The sequence below is a fragment of the Protobothrops mucrosquamatus genome, unplaced genomic scaffold (assembly GCF_001527695.2).
Source record: "Protobothrops mucrosquamatus isolate PMUCROS unplaced genomic scaffold, P.Mucros_1.0 scaffold250, whole genome shotgun sequence".
Taxonomy (NCBI): Eukaryota; Metazoa; Chordata; class Lepidosauria; order Squamata; family Viperidae; genus Protobothrops; species Protobothrops mucrosquamatus.
The window spans coordinates 596,081-617,769 of record NW_015386598.1 but is presented as its reverse complement, the minus strand read 5'-3'; the positions used below and the strand labels follow the sequence as shown (position 1 = coordinate 617,769).

The 21,689-nt window shown below is 41.6% G+C and overlaps 1 protein-coding gene across 4 annotated transcripts in view; it reads left to right on the top strand.

The window, feature by feature from the left end:
- The window catches only part of CNKSR2 (connector enhancer of kinase suppressor of Ras 2), a 202,547-nt gene that overhangs the window by 141,426 nt on the left and 39,432 nt on the right, over nt 1–21,689 (top strand). For all 4 annotated transcript variants that reach the window (XM_029283853.1, XM_029283852.1, XM_015814426.1 and 1 more), the window contains 3 exons: nt 360–427; nt 1,395–1,495; nt 5,451–5,982. In XM_029283853.1, coding sequence (XP_029139686.1) covers nt 360–427; nt 1,395–1,495; nt 5,451–5,982 — 701 coding nt within the window. The remainder of the gene's footprint in view (nt 1–359; nt 428–1,394; nt 1,496–5,450; nt 5,983–21,689) is intronic.

Below are 21,689 nucleotides of genomic sequence, written 5' to 3'. Positions count from 1 at the left end.
TAAATCTTTTAACATAGAAGGGGATTCCTTACCTTTCCCTGTTTAATGCCCTCAATTGTATCTGTTTTGTTTTAGTACTTGATTCATGAACTTTAGCAAAAGGAACATATAAAACCACTTTATATTTAAACTTCATGGTATGATGAATAATAGTTAAGATAATTTAGCATCTGTAAAAAATAAATTTAGAGGAGCTTTCAATATCTTAAAACATTTTTAAAGTTTAACTTACTGAAGACTAAATATAAAATTAGCAAAGAGCTTTGCTGTCTTGATCTTATCCAGATGTTTTATAGTTTTAATAAATGTCCTATAAATGTGTCAGTCATGTCGGTAATTCAATAAACATGATATTTCAGGTGGTTGAACAGAATTAATATGCTTGCTGCTGGATATGCAGAAAGGGAAAGGATCAAACAAGAACAAGGTAAAAAGTTAATTGCTTCACTACTTCAGTTTACCCCCTAGTGAAATTGAACTGGGTTTTTTTTTCCTATGCATTCTAGAAAATGCATTGCAGTATTTCTTAAGTAAGAATATTCCTTCTTCTGAAGAAGGAAGGCTAAGGAAGAATATTGCCTTCTGACCACTCATATCCAGAAAGTATTAGGGAGGGAAGCGCCTGACACCTCCAGACTTGGAAGTAGAAGGCAAGGAGAAAATCTGGAAGGCAGTAGTGTGGGAAATTAAGCTGGCAAGGCAGAAACAAATACTTCTTATGCTAGAAAAAGCCATTATGGCCAGATCACTTCCAAGGCACCAAGAATGTTGACTTGGAAAAATATGGAGAAAAACAACAACTGGAATTAAAATCCTGGAGAACAAACAGTCTGTGTACTGAAGTAAATAAATATTTTTATTTAGCTTCATTCTTATCTCTGATGAAGACACAAATTTAAACAAATAGTATCCAAAAGCATTCTGGATAGTAAGCCATTTTCTGTATTATGTGACTAGAAAGATACATAACCATCCCTTCACCTAATGTGAACCCTGATATTAATTTTTATTGTGAACCTCTCGAGATAATGAGTTACTTTTTATTTATTCCTCTTGTATTTTAAAAATCTGGTGAAGTTTTCAAAACACATCACTCTTCTCTACAACTACACTACCTCTTGTTAAGTCTGATATATTCCTCTCTATTTTAAGCAGCAACTGATAATATCTGAAGGTCTAACATAGAGACATATCTGCAATCTTAAATTTCAGCAGAATTGCTGAAATCACTCATCTAAATGATTTCTCAATGGGAAAATCATGCCACGTTTATGTTACAAATCTGTATTCTTTATTAATTTATTTTTAGGCATTTTTATAGCTCGATACTACTTAAACACTTGTCAGCGTTTGTTTCACAGTAAATCAAGTTTCTGGCTTTCTAATTTGTTTAGATTATTGGAGTGAAAGTGATAAGGAAGAAGCAGACACACCTTCAACACCTAAACAAGACAGTCCACCTCCACCGTATGACACATATCCACGACCTCCTTCAGTAAGTGATTATGTATAATAATTAGTTGTCATTATTCAGAGCTGTCTGTATAAATCTTGTTTAGAAATGCTTTCAAATTCAAGTACCACCTATTTACAGCACATATGGGTATTCATGATGGATGATATCCAAATTAACTTTTGTAGATGCTTGCTTCGAGGGAATCCTGCTTGTACAATTTTTCTATCAAAATATAGGCAAACAGCCTAAATCAGTGCAGAAACAAGGCAATAGAAGTAAAGTATTAGCTAAAGCTAATAAAGCTTCCAGTTGCCATTTAAATAGCAGAGCAGCATTTGTTAAAATCTTAGAATATCCAAAGAAGAACTAGTTTTAATTGCAAATTGCCAAACTTAACTAAAATACAAGCAAGATCGCTTTGACCAGTATGTAATATTTTTCAGGAATGTATGTATATATGTATGTATCTTCAAATGAAAATATATTAATTCCTTAACCTTTTACTTGGAAAAAAAATAACTTGTTCTTAAACTTACAAGATAGCCGGATGTTGTATTCTGTATTTTAAACAATTCTAAAAGCCATTTCCAGCAGTATCCAAGTCTTTGAAGATAAGAGATGCTTACAAATAATTATCAGAGCAATTACTGTATATGTGATCATATGGTCCTTCCAGGAAGTTTTGTTAAAGAACCCTTTACTCTATAAAAACCTTGGCACTGCAATAAATAATGTTATTTTTTTTTAGTTATTATTTTTAGAAAGCTCAAGAAGTTAATAAATTTAGAAGCTGCTACTAACTTAATGGTTCTAAAGAAGTGATGATTCTAACTATTATTAATATTTACAGAAATAATGTTCATCTGGCTCTGATTCAAAAGTGGTATATAATTTACTGGATAATTAAGCAGGATAATTAAACATAGATGTGCTATATCTGCTCAGTTCTTGCCTTCAGTATTTCAATTTTACCTGTTCGGTTTTCTTTTTAATTTCATTCATACCAGTACCACAGAAGTGACTGAGTTTTTTATTGATGTTGTTCTGAGTAGTCAAATCAAAATAATTTTCAGCAATCTTCACATAAATAAAAGAAATTAAAAGGCAAAGTATTAAAAATGTTAGAAAGTGCAAAGAAATCAGATGAAAATAGGTTTTCAACTGCTACAAAACTGGGCTCATGTAACAGAATTTCAAAGGTACTTATGAATGCTGAGGTCCTTTTCCTGCGTCTGCCTCCTGACCTGTAGCAGCTAAGGATCTCATAAGCTCTGATGGGGATTTCAAATCTGAAATCAATGATTATAGGCTATCCTTCTGATACATTACTGGTTCTTATTAATACCTATATTAATATATCAGTTGGAGCCAAAAACTAATTTGTTTTTTTTTAATAAATAAATAATTGTCTTAATCAAATTCTGTTGGATTATATACATTTTATCCTACACCTTAAAGTTTGAAGCACATTATTTGAGAGATAGATAAAATTAAATAAAATATACAAACTAATCAATAATGGAGATGCAGATATACAGAGGGCGAAAAGCAATTTAAAATTAATTAATTAAATTTATATGCCACCCATCTCACCAATAAGATGACTCTGGACAGCTTACAAAAACAGTAAAAATATAAATACTGTATAAAAACAATTAAAATTTGAAAACTATATAAAAAACTAGAATCAAGGAGAGAAATGGCAGAGGAATGAGATCTTCTTATCCCACCTCCAGTGGTAAACATCTCCTCAGGGCCCAATGCTTATAACTTCTAGTCTCTTGCAATGTGCATTTTTATGTGACATATCTTCTTAAGAAATATGACATATCTTCTCAAGAAATAGCAAGGATGCTTTTGCTTTAAATTCTGTGATTTACAATTAACAGAGCAGTCTGAAGGACATTTTCTGAATTATCTTTATAAAGCAGTTCATTTTTAATGCATATTCCTTTTTCCCCCCAAGTTTTTTATTAATTTTACGATATTACATTTACATATTTGAAAAGTAGCGTGGCGGCTGAGCACAGTAATTCCATTACATTTGAATATCATCAGTACAAATCTCAAAGTATTACAACAACTAATTCCCTCTCTTTCCCCCATAATATCTACTGTCATGTTCGAACCAATACAGTTCTTATTCTATCAATCAAACAAAAAGTACCTTTCTAATATTCATCAATAATCTTCAGTCTATACATATCTTAATTAATTTGACATTCCACCTTTTAGACAATAACCTAATACGTTTTTCTTAACTTTAATTTCCCATTGATATTTAAGTTTAACGTTTAATCTTTATCATTTCCAGATTTTAAATGATCCCAATTTCTAAGTCTCGTATCTCACATTTGGGGCTAATAATTTTTTTCCTTTTCTTCCTTCTACTTCCTTTCTTTCTTCCTTTCCAGAAAGAGAAAAAAAATAAAAATAAATAAAAATAAACCACCAACATTTGTACCACAAACCCATATACAAATTTAATTATTAGTATTTATACTTGTAAGTTTTACTTAACCTTTGTCTCAACTCATAACAATATCTTAAATTCAAACATTTAGCCAATCAGTAACCTGATGGTTAATTTTTCCTTAATATTTTAATTTCACATTTAATATTTATTTTTCCCAGATTTTTAATTAAACACAATTCCTTTATCACAATTCCTCATACATTCTAATATTTAAAATACACAACTTGTATATAAATTCTACCATCTATCTTACCAATCTAATAAGACAGTATAATATTCTGATTTCAATATATTTCTAGATTTTATGTGACCAAAATTTTCTTTATCTCAAATCATTACAATATCTTGTGTTCAGAATACATATTCTATCCATTTAGATATATTCTATTTTAGATCTCATATATAGATCAAAACCCCAATCTTTTTCAATCTTATTCTAGCTTTTTTTCTCTGCCAGGTCGTTTTTCGTATCTTTGCCTTTAAATCATCAAAAAAATCTCCTTTCTCTTTTATCTGTTTTTCTTTTTTATCTTCAAATTCCTTCTGGTTTATAAGAAAAGTCCTTTCCTTGTTCTCTATTATCAGTTTCTTTTTTGTGTTTTCCATTGTCTGTATTTGTTGAGTATCTAAGTCTTCTGTCATAGCATTTAGTTGTTTCATTTTCTGTATAGAATTCTGTATAGATAATTCGCTGGTTGAAGTCATAGTTTGAGTTTGCATATCCAGACTTATACGTAAAGTTTGGATCATCGCTTTTAACATACAAAGAATTTGTTCCTGTACTTCCTCTGTAGAAGAAATCCATTCCTGTTCTTCTTCCATTTTAGTATATTAAACTAAAAAAAAAGAAACTTACAGTCAAAAAGTCCACCAAATCTTATAATCCACCAATTTTAGGAAATAGAATTCCAATTAGGATCCCAGTATTTTTCCAACATTTTAAACTCCCGAGTGGTTAATTGCCACTGTTTCTGGAGGGAGGGCTAGAATCCCCCTTCCCTCACCACAGGGGGGAAAGTACTTTAGCAGCTTATGCAGGTAATTAAGTAATTAGGATGTAAGAGACGCAAACCTCACCCAGTCCTGTCCACGCTGCTTTGAAGTTGCCAGATGGTAATGTGACTTCGGCTATTAGCAGCCTAGGGACGAGCCATATTTCTATGGTCGGTCCTTTTGTCCGCTGGTTTGGAGGGATTGCCTGCTCTGACAGGAGAGTTGCTGCTCTCCCGTGATCCAGCGAAAGCCCCTCCTTGCTGGTCGCCTCTTCGGGGTGACTTTCGGCCCTTTTCAGGGCCCCCCAGCGATGTGAAACTGAACGGGGGAGAGAGAGCAAGTCTCCCAGCCATCCATGGTGGCCGCGTGACGAACCGGACGCCTTTAATGCATATTCCTAATACGCATGCTTTAAAAAATGAATATATAACTAAGTGAGCTGGAATGTATAACTAGTTACTTAAATGTATATTGTATACTTATTTTACCATTGTCTTCAAGGCAGAATGTAAATTTCTGTTGCAGATGAGTTGTGCAAGTCCTTTTGTGGAACCAAAGCACAGTCGACTGTCATCTACTGAAACTTCCCAGTCTCAATCTTCACATGAAGAGTTCCGTCAAGAGCCAGTGGGGAGTACTACTGATTCTCCCATTCGCAAAACTGCAAGCCAGCGACGGTCTTGGCAGGATTTAATAGAAACACCACTGACAAGCTCAGGGTTACACTACCTTCAGACTCTGCCCCTTGAGGATTCAGTATTTTCTGACTCAGCTGTTATCTCTCCAGAACATAGGAGGCAATCAACTCTTCCTACCCAGAAATGTCATCTGCAGGATCACTATGGCCCTTTTCCTTTAGAAAGTGAACGACTACAAGTTTTAAATGGGAATGGGGGAAAGCCCCGTAGTTACACTCTGCCACGGGATGGTGGGTTCAACCATTGCTGCCATACACTTTCTGTCAGTACTTCAAGCCATCAAGAAGAAGTGCCACAAAAAGAGCAAGAAGAAGAGGAACAAGGAGGAAAAATTGCAGAAGAAAATCAAGTAGATGAAAGTAAGCATGAATCATATTGCCATCATTAAAACAATTTTCATAGAAATAATTGAATACTGAGAAAAATTGGATGAAATTTATGGTTTCAAATTTATTTTGTTCTGCACATAGTGGAAATAGTTTCTTTAGATATATTGTAGTTATGCACAATACTTCATAGATTATATTTCAAAACTTTATTTACTGCTTAGTAATTAATGAAGGCATTGTCATACTTTCTGTGAGACTTTTAAAATTAATCTTGTTTGGCTGACGTATGTATGATTTGAGTATGGTAGTTTATTTTTTTATGAATGGATCTGCAGAATTTTGGAAAGCAAATATTTCATGGAATATGAGCCCCTTCCATTTGGTAAGGTTTCATTTCATAAAGCAGTGAAGAAATGTTTAGGATGAAACATGTAATCTCTTTTTGAAAAGTATGCTCATAGTCTTTATAGCATAGCAGTTAACGAGCAGCTTGTAGATCGCATGTTGTTTTCTTAGAATAGTTTATTGGTTGTATTTGTACAGTTGTACAGCCAGACGAAGGAAATAATTAATTCTAACTAGATGCTAATTTAAAAAAATAAATGTCCAGTGAAAGACTTTTTCTCCACTATTGCAATATTTTCTGTGCTGAGTTCAGTAAAAGAAACATATATAAAGTATAAACATATTAATTGCTGAATGCAGAAGCTGAAGCCTTATTACTATGGTTACCAATGTTATATCCACATTACTGACTCTTACTTGCTCTGTATACACACACATATACATATGCATAGCCAGGGCTTTTTTTCTCATACAACGCCCAGAACGGAGTTCCGGCACCTTTTTTGGATGGAACCTTATAGGGTAGGCAAGGAGGGTTGTATGACGTGTGTGAGTTCCAGCACTTTTTTTTTTTTTAGAAAAAAAGCACTGTGCATAGCAGTTGGGCTGCTAAATTTTTATTGTTCTGCCTAACTGTCTTTAATAGTAACCTTACATTCAAAAGCAAATGGAAATTTTGAGAAACATAGTTATAATTTCCAAGCTTACAACTATTACATTTTCACATACATGAATGAAGGTTTGAAATCTTCATATATTTTCTGTGGCTAACAACATTGTACTCACTATACATCAAAGAAGGAAAATGGTTGCTATAAAAAGGGATGTATAAAATAATAATAGCATCTCTTTATGTAGAACAGTCATAGTTTTTTTCTAGCTCCCTGATGAATTTAGTAAAATATTTTAATGTTGTGAATTGTTGGCTAATATCTTACTACAGGTAAGTAGTACAGGTAGTTCTCAAATTATGGCCACAATTGAGCCCAAAAATTTCATTGGTCAGCAAGACAATTGTTAAGAGAGCTTTGCCCCTTTTTACGACCTTTCTTGACACAATTGTTAAGTGAATCACTGCAGTTATTAAATTAGTAGTATGATTGTTAAGTGAATCTGGCTTCCCCATTGACTTTGCTTGTCAGAAGGTCATAAAATATGATCACATGACCCCAGGACACTACAACCATCATAATAAATACATGCCAGTTGCCAAGCGTCCAAATTGTGATCATGTGACCACTGTTGATGCAAGAGTCATGAGTGTGAAAAACAGTCATAAGTCACTTTTGAATGGTCACTAAATGAATGATTGTAAGTCAAGGACTACCTGTATGTAAATCATCCCATTGATTTGTTTTCAAGAAATTCTGGATAGGATAGACTTCAGTGATAATAAATCACTTTAGTATAATAAAGATACATAAATGACACAATGTTTTGGATGTCCCAGGCTATAAAATGGTATCAAGTAATATGTATTATAATAGAATAGAAATGTGCCTGAATTGTTGAGAATGTGTGAATGATAAATGAATTTCAACTGAATACAATATAACTAATACAAAATAAATATGTTGAGATATTTGGTTGAATGGAGAAAATGTATGAGATACAAAACAAATTACAAAGCAAATAAATGTAGAAAAAGTTAGTGGATTGAGAGGAAAGTGAGAAATGTGGTTGAATTAAGTTGATCATATCCTCAGGAGAAAAGACAAATGTAGGGAACAAAAGGCAATGTCTAATGTATATGGACATGATAGAAACAAGAATGATTGTATAATTACATAGGTATGGAGACATATAGTGAAAGGTGTTAGTTTAAAATAGATTTTATTAGATTTTATTTTCTCTTACGTCTTTAATTTCTTTGGTTTACTCCTTATATGTCTGTGCTTTGCATTGTGTTGCTTACTATGAGATGGATTAGGATAATGGATATGTACGTAAATACACATATATCTAATACGTTATAGTACAGTGATGGCGAACCTTTTAGAGACCGAGTGCCCAAACTGCAACCCAAAACTCACTTATGCATCGTCGAGTGCCGGGTGGGTGTGTCCCATTGGCTGGGTGTGGCCAATTGGGTGGGCGTGGCTGCGGTGGTAACGGCACACTGGGTGGGACTAAAAAGTTCAATCAATTCCAACTTTGCAAGATCTTTTTTTTTCCTGTGAGAAGTTGAAATTGACTGATTGAACCTTTTTTTTTTTGCACAAGGCGATGGAAGCCTAAAGCAAAAAGGTTTTATAAAACCCAGCTGAAGGCTCACGATTGGGGCGACAGCGCGTGTGCCCCAGAGAGGGCTCTGAGTGCCGCCTCTGGCACCCGTGCCATAGGTTCGCCACTACTGTTATAGTACATGGTTGTGAAAGTGCACAACATATGGTACAAAAATCACTCTTCCACAATACAATAATTTAGAATTAATCTGTATCTACAGTATATATGTAAAAACTAAAAAACACATTTTCTTCATATTTTTAGGAGTGTCTGTATATAGTATGAAAATGAATTAGAATTGTGGAGATTTCACATTAGATTAGTACAGTCATACTTCAACTCTCGACTGCTTCAAAATGTATCAAATTCAGGGGGGCGGAGCCAGCTGTCAGAGCAGGCAGTGGTGTGAATGGTTTCTCTGGCACCACCAAACACTCGTCCTAGGTCCGTGGGGCTCATCCGAGCCGAAAGAAGCCTCGTGGGGGTGACGGAAGGTGTGGGCGATCTGCTGCTCTGCCGTTGGTGGCGACTGGCGAAGGGTAGCGGACAAACCCGGTACTGAGCGGATCAGGAAGAAAAGGCCAAAAATGGCCGCTGAAGCTGACAGCTGGACGGAGTAAGCGAGGAAATAGCGGAATGACAGTAAATTGGATTTGACTAAATTGACTTTTCCCAAAGCTTTGTGAGCGGTTTTGGTAGACGCGTCAAAAGAGAATGCAGAAAGGGAAAGCCTGGAAAAAGAGAAGCTGAAGGAATGGAAAGATAGTGGCGAGTGAAGAATGCCCGGAAAGGCCTGATGTGGAGGAGCCAAGCTGCATTGATTAAAAACCTAGCATTTTTAAAGCCACACAAAAGGACAGGAATCAACCTTCATTTAAGCTAAGAACCTTGTCTTATGGCCTCTGGCTTTTGCCTTTGTCTGCTGAGTGGATTGGCCGGCGGAAAGGTGTCTGATCTCTTTCTTTTAGTGTTTTTTTTTCCTTCTCCCCGGAAAGAGAGATTGCATGACAGAAGGAACTGGAACAATATAGAGACTGACAACTTTGGAAAGTGTTGCTGAGGAGATAGCAGGTGACTATATGGACATATAGAACGGCATGGTGTGAGACAGAAGAAAGAAGAAAAGAGAAAGCATATTAAAGAGAGACTGAAGGGTTTATTGGATTATATAAAGAAAAAAGGAAAACGCTGGGAAAGCTTAAAGTTAACAGCTGAGATTGAACTGTTAGAACTTGTACTTGCATTAGCATTATATTGATAGAGTTACATAGATGGAATATACCAGCGATATTGTTGTTTAAACACCTGGAATGGGAATAATGTAAAGGGGGAGAAAGTGGAAGAACGAAAAGAGGGAAGTGGAAAGTGGATATTTTGGAAGAAGAGTAAGTGGTGGGAAAGTTTATTTAAAATGGCAAGCAATCAAAATTTAGCTAAGATTGGTGGGGGGAAGAAAAACGTAACACAAGGTTCCAGCCCTATGAGCCAAAGATCGTTAGATGACATGCTTTAAAGAGAATGTTCCAATCCACTTAAAGAATTGCAGGCAATCCAGGAAGTCATGATGAAGAACCATGAGGAAATCAAAACGGAACTAGAAGTAGTTAGGAATGTTACTGGAGAAATGAGAGAGAAGATTCAGGCAATGGACAGAAGATTTGAAGCTTTTCAGCAGCAAATCGCAAAAAATGAACAAAAGTTGCTGGCAGTAGAGCAAAGATTGGATAATGAAGAAAAGAAGGTGGAAGAGATGGCCAAAAACTTCTCTGAGGCTAATAAAGAGTTAATGACAGCGGTGACGTTACTGGAAGCGGAGAAGGCGACCCAATATCTTAGATTCCAAAATGTTATTGAGGAAAGAGGAGAAGATCTTCCAGACAAGATGGCGGGTTTGTTGGCCGGAGTTCTGGAGATTGACAAAGAAAAGATGATTGCTGGAATGGACGAGACATACAGGGTGCAGACAAACTATGGGAGATGACATAACCTTCCCAGAGAGGTCCATGTAAAGTTTATAAAAAAGAAAATTAGAGATGAATTATTATATAGAACACGTGATGAACAGTTAGAATACGGAAGGAAACAAATTATTGTATTAAAACAGATACCAAAAAGGATGAGAGACCTCCGAAAGAACTACCTCTTCCTGACGTCAGGTTACATCAAAGCAATGTAAATTTTAGATGGTTAACACCAGAGGGGCTTATTGTGACTTGGCAAGAGAAGAGGTTTAGATTGGATACAGTAGAGAAAGCGGAAGACTTTTACAGGCAATATTGTGCTTCAGAGGAAGACCTGAGGGATCTCGGAGAAGAAAGAGTTGTGGTTGAAAAAAGAAGAGATATTGAACGAATGTTGGAGAAAAGAGGGACAGAGCAAAGCATGGAGGAAATGAGAGGGGGAAGAGGACAAGATAGGCTAGAACAACAGGGGAGAAGCTCAGAAGAGGCGAAGGAAATAAGAATTACTAGAAGCACAAAGACACGACATAAACAGGACAGTGGGAGAGGAGTATAAGATTTGGTCAACAAATATTAGAGGGTTGAACGCACCAGTAAAGCGTAGGAAAGTTTTTAGTAAGCTTATTAAACTAAATGCGGACATTATCGCCTTACAGGAGGTTCACATAAAAAATGATCAAGAATATCTATGACAACAACCTAAATTAAGTAGGCTATATGTTTCACTAGACGAGAAAAAAAAGAGGAGTAGTTCTGTATGTTAAGCAGAAGATAATTTCGAAACAAATCTATAACGACAAAGAGGGAAGGGTTTTGATAGTTGAGGCTAAGCTGAATAAAAAAAATATAATTGTTGTAATATATGCCCCAAATGGAGCTCAAGTGTCCTTTTTTAAAAACCTTCATAATAAGCTGAGTGATATAGAGGGAGATGGTTTCTGTATAATCGGAGATTTTAATGCGATTGCAGATAAAACAAAAGACCATAAAAGTACAGAGGCAAGGAAAGGAAAAAAAAACCCCACTTCCCAAAACCTTTTTTGAGATGTGTACAGATCTTAGCTTACATGACGTTTGGAGGGAAAGGAATTATGATAAGAGGGAATACACATACTTTTCTAATAGACATAGATCATGGACCAGGATAGACATGCTATGGTTTACAAAAGAATTAGCGTCGGAAATTCAAGAAATTGATATTGAACCTAGCCTCTGGGCAGACCATAATCTGATAAGTTTTCGCTTGAAAGGACAAAGGAGCAGGCCAAGATGAACTCTCCAAAGAGTGATTCTTAAAGAAAAAGAATTTAAGGAAAGAATGGAGAAAGAGATGCACCTTTTCTTTCAAGCGAATGACAATGAGGATACATCCTTGCAGAACATTTGGGATACGGCAAAAGCATACATGAGGGGTGTAGCAATTTTGTACATGGCCAAGAGAAACAAAGAGAAAAAACAATATAGGATGAGGCTCGAGGAAGAATACAAACAGGCCGAAACACAATTTCAGAGAGATCCTGAAAACAAAGGATGGAAAAACAAAATGGATTTAATTAAACATAAACTATGTATAGAGGATTCGGAAAAGTTAGCACAAAAATTACAGGCATCTAAGCAAAATAACTTTGAGCACGTGAATAAACCGGGAAGATGGCTAGCATATAAACTAAGAAGGCAGAAAGAGAAGCAATGGATTATTAATTTGGAAGGCGAGAAAGGAGAGATTCAGGGGGAGGAGACTATAAAAAGGGGAATCGCCCAAAGATACTATGAAAAACTATATAAGAGAAATGAGGGGAAAAATGCAGAAAGGATAATAGAATACATAGAGAAGGCAGACATACCGAAGATTCCGGAGGAAATAAAATCTATGTTAAATGAGGAAATAAAAATGGCTGAAATAATCAGGGCTATAAATAAACAAAAGATCAATAAGGCGACTGGCCCAGGTGGAATACCAGCGGAACTATATAAAGAACAACAAAGTGCATTCAATCTGTTAGGCCGTCCTGGCTAAACTTTCAAAACGAGATCCAGCAAACAGGAACGGTAAACCATCAATGCTTTAATCATCGCAAATGAAACAAAGTTAGCACTGGGGTAACAGTCCCGCAGTGCTCAAATATATACCCCACGCCCTCCAGCCCCTCCCAGGTCCACCCTGTCTAGCCCCTCCCCCGTGGTCAGCCAGCTCCGCCACCGCCAACACCTGTAGGATTGTCAGGCCCAGCGTTCGTCCGGTCTAGCGCCGGCGGCGCACAAGACAGGCCTCCGTTCATGGAAAGTCCAGCGGCCTGAAAGCCCAGGAGCCGCCCCGTCTCGCCACACCACGCGACGCGGCAACACCCACTGCCGTCGGCCGGGATGTCGGCATCAAGAGGCAGCGGCGCCATCCAATGACGTCGCCCGGGATAGTGGAGACGTCGCCCGGGATGGTGGAGGCGAGAGGCAGCAGCGCGGCACCGACGGGATTGGAGGTGCCCTCTGAAGTGGCCGCATCGAGCAGTGGGGCTGCAGAGCAATGGAGGCTGCCGCGGCGGAGGCCTGGGCATGGAGGCCTGACATTCGGCTCCCCCTACCATGGTTCCCCCTGAAAGGAAGCAGAAAAGGGTTAGTGGCTCTATACCATGTGGGCCGGCCTACCAGGGGGGTGGCCTACCCGGTTTGTTGGGGAAACGCTTATGGTAGCTACGGAGTAATGTGGGCGCGGATATGTCTTTATCCTTAACCCAGGAGGCCTCGGATATGGGATAACCCTTCCAGAGGATGAGGTACGATACGTTACCCCTTCGTACTCTGGAGTCCAGGATATCCTGGACTTCATAATGCCCCGGTGTGATGGGACCCGGGCCTTGGCCAGGGGACATTCCCCCTGCTGGTTTCAACAGACTGACGTGAAACGGTTGTAATTTGTCCTGACTGTTACGTTGGAGCAATACCGCTCCCACAGCAACATCACTGGCATCGGCTTGAACAACAAACGGGCGGTCTGGATCGGGATGTAGTAGTATGGGTTCTTGTGCAAAAAGTGCTTTCAACGATTCGAACGCCCTCTGACATTCCAGTGACCATGCTATCGGTTGTCCAGGACGAGGTTTTGTTATTGTGGATCGGGTTCGCAACAGGTGTGTTAATGGTAACGCCACAGAGGCGAATGAGGGAATAAAGTGTCGGTAAAAGTTGGCGAAGCCCAAAAAACTTTGTAGTTGTCGGCGCGTTTTTGGGGCTTGCCACTCTAGCACACTCCTCACCTTGTTGGGGTCCATTTCCACACCTGCTGCCGAAATCCGGTATCCTAGGTAATCAAGTCGGTTTTGATGAAACTCGCACTTTGACAATTTTACGAACAATTTGGCATGCAATAGTTTGGTTAAGACGTCCCGAACCAAATGGACGTGTTCCTCCAAGGTTTGGGAGTAGATGAGGATGTCATCCAAATACACTAACACCCCGCGGTACAAATGTTCATGCAATACTCCATTTATCAACTGCATGAACACCGCGGGGGCTCCTTGTAGGCCGAAAGGCATCACTTTAAATTGGTAGCTACCCAGTGGACAATTGAACGCTGTTTTCCACTCGTCCCCCTGCTTTATCCTAACTCGGTAATAGGCTTCACGAAGATCCAACTTCGTGAAGACTTTCCCCCTGGCTAGATGGGCTAAAAGATCTTTTATCAAAGGCAGGGGGTACATGTGTTCCACACAGACCGCGTTAATCCCCCGGAAGTCCACACAAAGTCGGAGACCCCCGTCCTTTTTCTCCTGAAACAAAACGGGCGCCGCTATCCTAGAGCGGGCTGGCTGTATAAAGCCCCGTTCCAGGTTCTTGTCTATGTACTGTCTTAACTCCCGGAGCTCTAGCGGCGTCATGGGGTACATCCTGGGTTTGGGTAACTTGGCTCCCGGCAAGATCTCGATCGCACAATCAGTGGAGCGGTGCGGCGGTAAACTGTCGCACTCCCGCTCGCTAAATACTGCAGCGAGATCATTATAGACCGCAGGGTAACTAAGAGTGGGGTCATTCTGGATTGTTTTTGAGTCCCCGTTGGCCGTTTTGGACATCTCTCCCCCTTTCGTAGATTCTTCTACGTCAGGCTGTGGCGGTTGGGGCCCAACCCCCAACCGTAGGTGGCGATGGCCGTCCGCCCACCACATCGTTGGAGCCCATTTGTCCAGCCAGGCCAACCCCAATATTACCGCCTCGGTCATAGTCGGGACCACTATAAACCGGAGGACTTCCCAATGACCACCCATGTCCATTCGCACCGGTTCCGTCACTAATGTGGCAGGAACCCCCCCCAACAGGGACCCATCCACCTGTTCAAAGCGGATGGGGGTCGTCAGTCGGGTCACCCTAATCCCCACCTTCTCTACCACTTCCCTGCTGACCAGACAACGGGTACAGCCTGTGTCAATTAGGGCCTGGTACCCGCCGGAGCGTCCTGTGATCGGACTCGTCAGCGTGATTGGGATGGCAAAGGGGGCTACAGGTTGACTCACCATGGGGTCCTGTGCGGCGTCATCTCCATCGTCCTCGTCCAAAGCTAGCGCTGAGTCACCTGGAGGGCGGTTAGGAGAGCAGCCCGTGACCTCTCCGTACTCTTTCGTGGCGTTCCTCCTGGCCTTCCGAGCGCCGTTGGTGTCCTGGTTGTCGCTGGGACCGGGCATTCCGCCACTCTATGTCCCGGTTGGTTGCATCGGAAGCACCGAAACACTGGCTTAGGAGTGGGACAGGGGCCCAAAGGTTGTCGGCTGGTCTCCTTGGGCCGGTCCACCGCTCTCCGGAGGTTTGGTTGCTCGTCCGGTGTCCTCTGGAGTTCACGTAGTCCAGCGTCCAACTCCGACACAACACGGAACCAGTCAAGTAGTCGGCATGGGACACCCCTCACCAGACACGCCCGGCGGAGCTCCTTGTCCAGGCCAGCTCGGAAGTGGTGAACTAATAATCGTTCCGGCCATGACCGCAGCCTCCCAGCAGCTTGCTGGAACTCTCTCACATACTGCCTAACGGGCCTGCCACGCTGCCGTAACCCCAACACCTCTGCCTCCGCCCGCTGTAGCCTAGAGGGATCCTCAAATCTCGTTTTCAGGGCATCCAGGAACAGGCCAATATCAGCCAATTCCCGAGCGTGGTCGCTGTATAAATCCGCCGCCCAGGCTGCGGCCTCCCCCTGTAAACTCGCTGTGACAGCCACCACCATTGCCCAGTTGGACGAATATAGAGCGGTAAAACGGTCCAGGTGGCTGAATACATGGCTCAGAAAAATTGCCAAGCGGTCCGGGTCCCCATCAAACGTCATGGTGAGCGGGGGTGGGTTCCACACTACCGTCTGAGGCCAAGGGGCCCCATACTGGTCTGCCTCCGAGGGTATAGGCCGACGACCGTTTGGTCCCACCCCCCAATGGCCTGAAGAGCCGGGTGTGGCCCTTGACAATCTAGAGGGATCTCTAGCCGGGACCCCGGCCTGACGGCCCTGTCTCAGGTGTTGTGACCGTCCACCCGCAACCCCGCCTGGATCTGTCACAGACGGGTGGTCCCCCGCCGTAAGTCTGAGCTTTGGGCTGGCTAGATGGAAACGTGCAGACTCTGCTGGGGTTCCCATTCCAGCCCTGGGCCTTGCGGGTGGTGGTGCAATATAGCCTGTCTCCCCAAACTGGTCCCGGAGTATATCTAGGGTGTACTGTCCTGGAGCGGTGGAGTAGCTCCACTCCTCTTCCTCATCCCCAGTCACACGTCTCTCTCTCCAACCGCTCAGTGCAGGCCCCGAACCGGCTGCTACCCGCGGCTCCCCAGCCCCGGTCTGTTGTAACCGGCTGCTACCCGCGGCTCCCCAGCCCCGGTCTGTTGTAAAGCAGGGCTTAGCCACCACTCCCCCGACGATGCTGATGCTACCGGTTGCAGGGTCTCCACCCCCGCCTCCAGGGTCTGCGGTGCCCGTTCCTTTGGCCGCACCACAGCCTCCGTCTCCTCCCCCCCAGACGGGACCTCCGTCTGGCCTGCTGGGTCAGGCGGCTCTACAGCCGGTACCGCACCTTGCGTTCCCTCTGCCATGCCCGCGACGCCGACCCGACTTCGAGGAGACAAGTCCACAAGCAGGAAAACAGTTTTGTAGTTGTTTGGGAGTGCTAACTTAATGTTAGGCCGTCCTGGCTAAACTTTCAAAACGAGATCCAGCAAACAGGAACGGTAAACCATCAATGCTTTAATCATCGCAAATGAAACAAAGTTAGCACTGGGGTAACAGTCCCGCAGTGCTCAAATATATACCCCACGCCCTCCAGCCCCTCCCAGGTCCACCCTGTCTAGCCCCTCCCCCGTGGTCAGCCAGCTCCGCCACCGCCAACACCTGTAGGATTGTCAGGCCCAGCGTTCGTCCGGTCTAGCGCCGGCGGCGCACAAGACAGGCCTCCGTTCATGGAAAGTCCAGCGGCCTGAAAGCCCAGGAGCCGCCCCGTCTCGCCACACCACGCGACGCGGCAACGCCCACTGCCGTCGGCCGGGATGTCGGCATCAAGAGGCAGCGGCACCATCCAATGACGTCGCCCGGGATAGTGGAGACGTCGCCCGGGATGGTGGAGGCGAGAGGCAGCAGCGCGGCACCGACGGGATTGGAGGTGCCCTCTGAAGTGGCCGCATCGAGCAGTGGGGCTGCAGAGCAATGGAGGCTGCCGCGGCGGAGGCCTGGGCATGGAGGCCTGACACAATCAATACCTACTAGATGTTTTCAACGCCGTACTAACCTGTGCTAAAATACCTAAGTCCTGGTCAGAGGCAAATATAATATTGATTCCAAAAGAAGAAGCGGAAAAAACACGGATACAAAATTATAGACCTATATCATTATTGAATTCTGACTATAAAATTTTTGCCTCAATAATGGCAGAGAGACTCAAAAAGTACCTAATTGATTTCATACATTCGGATCAAAATGGGTTTTTACCAAACAGACAGACTAAGCTGAATATAAGAACAATCTTAGACATTCTCAAATTTTATGAATCGCATAGTGATCATCAAGTGGCACTTTGTTCCTTGATGCACAGAAGGCTTTTGACAATGTCAATTGGCAATTTATGATCCAACAACTAAAATTAATGGATGTTGGGGAAATATTTTTAAACGTGATAACCGCAATATATTCTGAACAAAAGGCCCAGATCATAATAAATGGAGAGGCCACTGATAAATTCAACATACAGAAAGGTACAAGACAAGGATGTCCTCTCTCCCCATTGTTATTTATATATACATTAGAAATTCTTGCTAGAGTAGTAAGACAAGAGAGCAGATTAAAGGATTTAAGATTAAGAAAGAAACATACAAACTTCAAGTTTATGCAGATGACTTAGCATTTATATTAGAAGACCCAGAACAATCAGGGCAGAAACTATTCGAAATATTGGAAGAGTATGGGGATTTGGCAGGTTTGAAAATAAACAGAATCAAAACAAAGATTATAACAAAAAATATGACTAACATACAAAAAGGAAACCTCAAGGCAAAATTAGGTATACAAGTAGTTTCCAAATTAAAATATCTAGGGATAGTTATTTCAGCATGCTGCTCATCAATTAAAGAAGACAATTATGGTAAATTGGTAAAAAATATAAAAGTAGATTTAGACCGTTGGAAAAATTTGCATCTTTCATTACTTGGGAGAATTGCTGCAGTGAAAATGAACATCTTACCTAAAATGATATTCCTGTTTCAGAATATCCCAATTCAATTAGACAAGAACTTTTTCAAGGAGCTGAATAAATTAACCTTAGAATTTGTGTGGTCCGGTAAGAAGGCAAGAATAAAATTAAAGGCATTACAGGATGCCAAAGAAAGGGGAGATTTAGGTTTCCCAGATTGGGAGCTATATTACCAAGCAGCGGCCCTAACATGGATTAGAGACTGGATAACCTTAGAAAATAAAAGATGTTTACATTTAGAGGGTTATCACCTCCAGTAGGGTTGGCATGCTCACATATGCATGGGGCAAAGCAGAAACCACCAATATTTTTTAAGACATAAGGTTCGGCAAGAATTAATAAAAAGCTGGAATATAGTTAAACGTCAATATTACACAAAGATTCTGGCTTGGCTATCGCCATTGGAGACAGTCACATATCCCAATCTGTATAGGAAAGACAAGGCTATTATATATAAAAACATCTTGACAGAAGAAGGTTATTTAAAACAAAAACAAGAGCTAAAACAACAAGGAATAGACATGGAGTGGTGGTCTTATCTCCAGATACAAGCAAGATACATGAAGGATAAGCAAGAATGGGGTATTAACAGACAAGATACGGGGTTAGATAAAATACTGCTAGGCCCGGAGAAAAAACAAATAAAGAATATTGATAAACACCTGTTGGAACATAAGCTATATGAGGAGCAGGTTAAAGAAATAATGGTGACATGGGCAATAGATCTAGGATATAATATAAATATGGATCAATGGCAGCAAGTATGGGAGCGAAATAACAAAATCACATTGGCCACATCATATAAAGAAAACCATATAAGATGGTTTACAGATGGCATCTCCCTCTGGCCAGATTAGCCAAAATGTATAACGGATATTCATCTATGTGTTGGAAATGTAAAAAAGAAAAGGGCACCTTTTTTCATGTATGGTGGACATGTAGAGAAGCACAAGTGTACTGGCGTATGGACTGGGAATGGGCAATAGAAATGACTAGGCAAAACATTCAATACAAACCTGAGGCATTACTATTAGGAATACTAGAGAAAAATGTAAATAAAGAGGACACATTTAATTATTCACGTGGTTACGGCAGCAAGGATACTATTTGCTCAAAAGTGGAAAGCAATGGAAGTACCGAGTGGGGAAGTACTAATAAAGAAAATTATGTATTGCGCAGAACTAGATAGGATAACTAAAAGATAAAAAAATCAGGAAGAAACAGAATTTTATCGAATATGGAATAAATTTTATAGATGGGGGGGGGAAATGGAGGTCACAAATAAAGAGATAAGTTAAGATAGAGACCAGAAATGTATAGTTTGTATATAGATATATTATTATATGTAATTAATGTACAATATGGACTGAGATGTCAGTCAGAGACGATTTACCATGTTCAATGTTTTTAATCCTTTTTTTTCTTTGTACTCAATAAAAACTTATTTAAAAAAATGTATCAAATTCATATTTGATGTGTTTTGAAGCAAAATCTTGTCCCGTCACTCATCTTTCTCCCAGTAGTTGAACTTGCTAATGTTGGCTGCCTCCTGACTCGCTATTTCTTCCAGCCAAAATATGTGGACTGCCAGGACCAGTTATCAGTTTTCTTGGCAAGATTACAGAAGTGGCTTTCCTGCTTTTTCATGTTCTCTCTGTAGGTGATCTTTATCCAAGTAATATCCCTCTCACACTGATTATCATTGTTAATAGGTACTATCAAGTTCGAAGCATGTTTTTGCTGATCTGACAATTATTGCTTACTCAGCTTGCCAGCAAACCTGGGGGGAGGGAAAGGGATTAGAATGCAGACTTCAAAAGATCAAGAAAGCAGACTGTGAGAACCAAAGACAGTTCACCAGGTGTCTGGTCAGACCCAGAGACACTTTCCCATAACAATATTTTTCCACCTAATTGAGCAGTGTGACCCGATCAAGAAAGGGGAGGGGGAATTCTACACTTTTACTATTGTTGTGAGTCCTTGCCTGCCAGCAGATCCAGCAGCCGAGTCAGATTAATCGGATGAGCGAGACGGGTTGCCTGGGGTCACATCGGAGTCTGTGGAAGGCTCTGAGGAGCATGAAGACTCAGAGCTAGATGTGATATTTGGCCCATCTACTCACACTCAAGCAGAGAGACAGCTGATTTGGGGGCCTGAACTGAGCGAAGACAAGCAGCTGGGGCCTGTTCCAGATGCACGGATGCACAGGAAGGAAAGGCATGCAGGAAGCAGAGGGCGGTGGGGCGGCTCTCCAGGAAAAGTAAAAGACTTTAAGAATCCATGCCCTGGTTGGACTATAAAGAGGAGAGGCATGGGAGGGACTGGTTGCAGTTCATGCTACAGTTTTGTGCTTCTGTTGTTGGATTTCTTGCCTCAGGATTCTTGGATATTTAACCAGGTTTGTCGGATTTCTGTGTGCTTGAATTACTTAAACCTTAAACATTGCAGCTGAGAACTCGGAGACTGATCTTGTTCATTTCAACAGCTAAAGGACTGGTTGGAGTTTTGTTCCATAAAAGCTGTGACAAAATAAAAGGGGTTTATCTTACCAAGTCCTGCCTTGTTCAGTGCAAAGGGGTTTTTCCTCACAAGTAAGTGGTTGAGCAGTATTCGCAGAGGCTGGGACAGAACCAGCTGTATGGGATTGGGTGGGGTTTTGCCAGAGCAGGTTTTGCTTGCATGCGTGCCGAAATGATGTATTCAATGAAGTTTTACATTAAGAGTTTGGAAAGCCTTGATGGTGTTTACTTGGTTGGGTTCGTCAGTCGGAACCTTGACGTTAAATCAGCTCTCTTTTACGAAAAACTTTCTCAAGGACTCCCGAGCTCCTGCAGCCTGTCTGGTCACTTCCAGAAGAGCTGTGAACACTTGGGAGAAGATGGCCAGAGTGAGACTGGTGAAAGAGAGCCCAGCTATGGGCCAATTGAACCTCCATTCCCAAGCGCTGGAGACCCATCCAAAAGAGCAAGTGACAATGCGAGATAGGCCACAATGGTAGGAAGCCACAGCCAGATGGGAAAGGAGCTACGGAGAGTCATGATACCAAAGGAGGCTGAAGCCGAGTTCCCGCTAATCTCCCCTGGAGGGAGCGTCTGTCCAGGTCCTGGAGTGGAAGGGAAAGAGACCAGTGGAATGGGAGGAACAGGTGCAGTGCAGCCCATCGGTCGAACAGCTGAGAGATTCTTTGGGCTGGATCTGCAAGGAGGGGAGCCAACTCGGGGTAGAACTGCTTCCTGGAATGGGATCCAGCCACTCCTCAGTGACCACTTCAGAACCACTGCCTCAACCCTGACAGAGAATGGGACCCACAGCGGCCATAGGAATGGCCAGCCCCCGGAGAACCACTGTCCCTCAACCCAGTCCGGACCCAGTCTAAGGAGCCACCAGGCTCCTGTGGACAGCGGCCCAGCAGCAGGACTGCCAGACAGCCACCTCCTCAGCCGCTGGTGCTAGCCCTGGCATTTTCCCTACGGAGCAGCAATTGGGATAATGGAGCACACCGGAC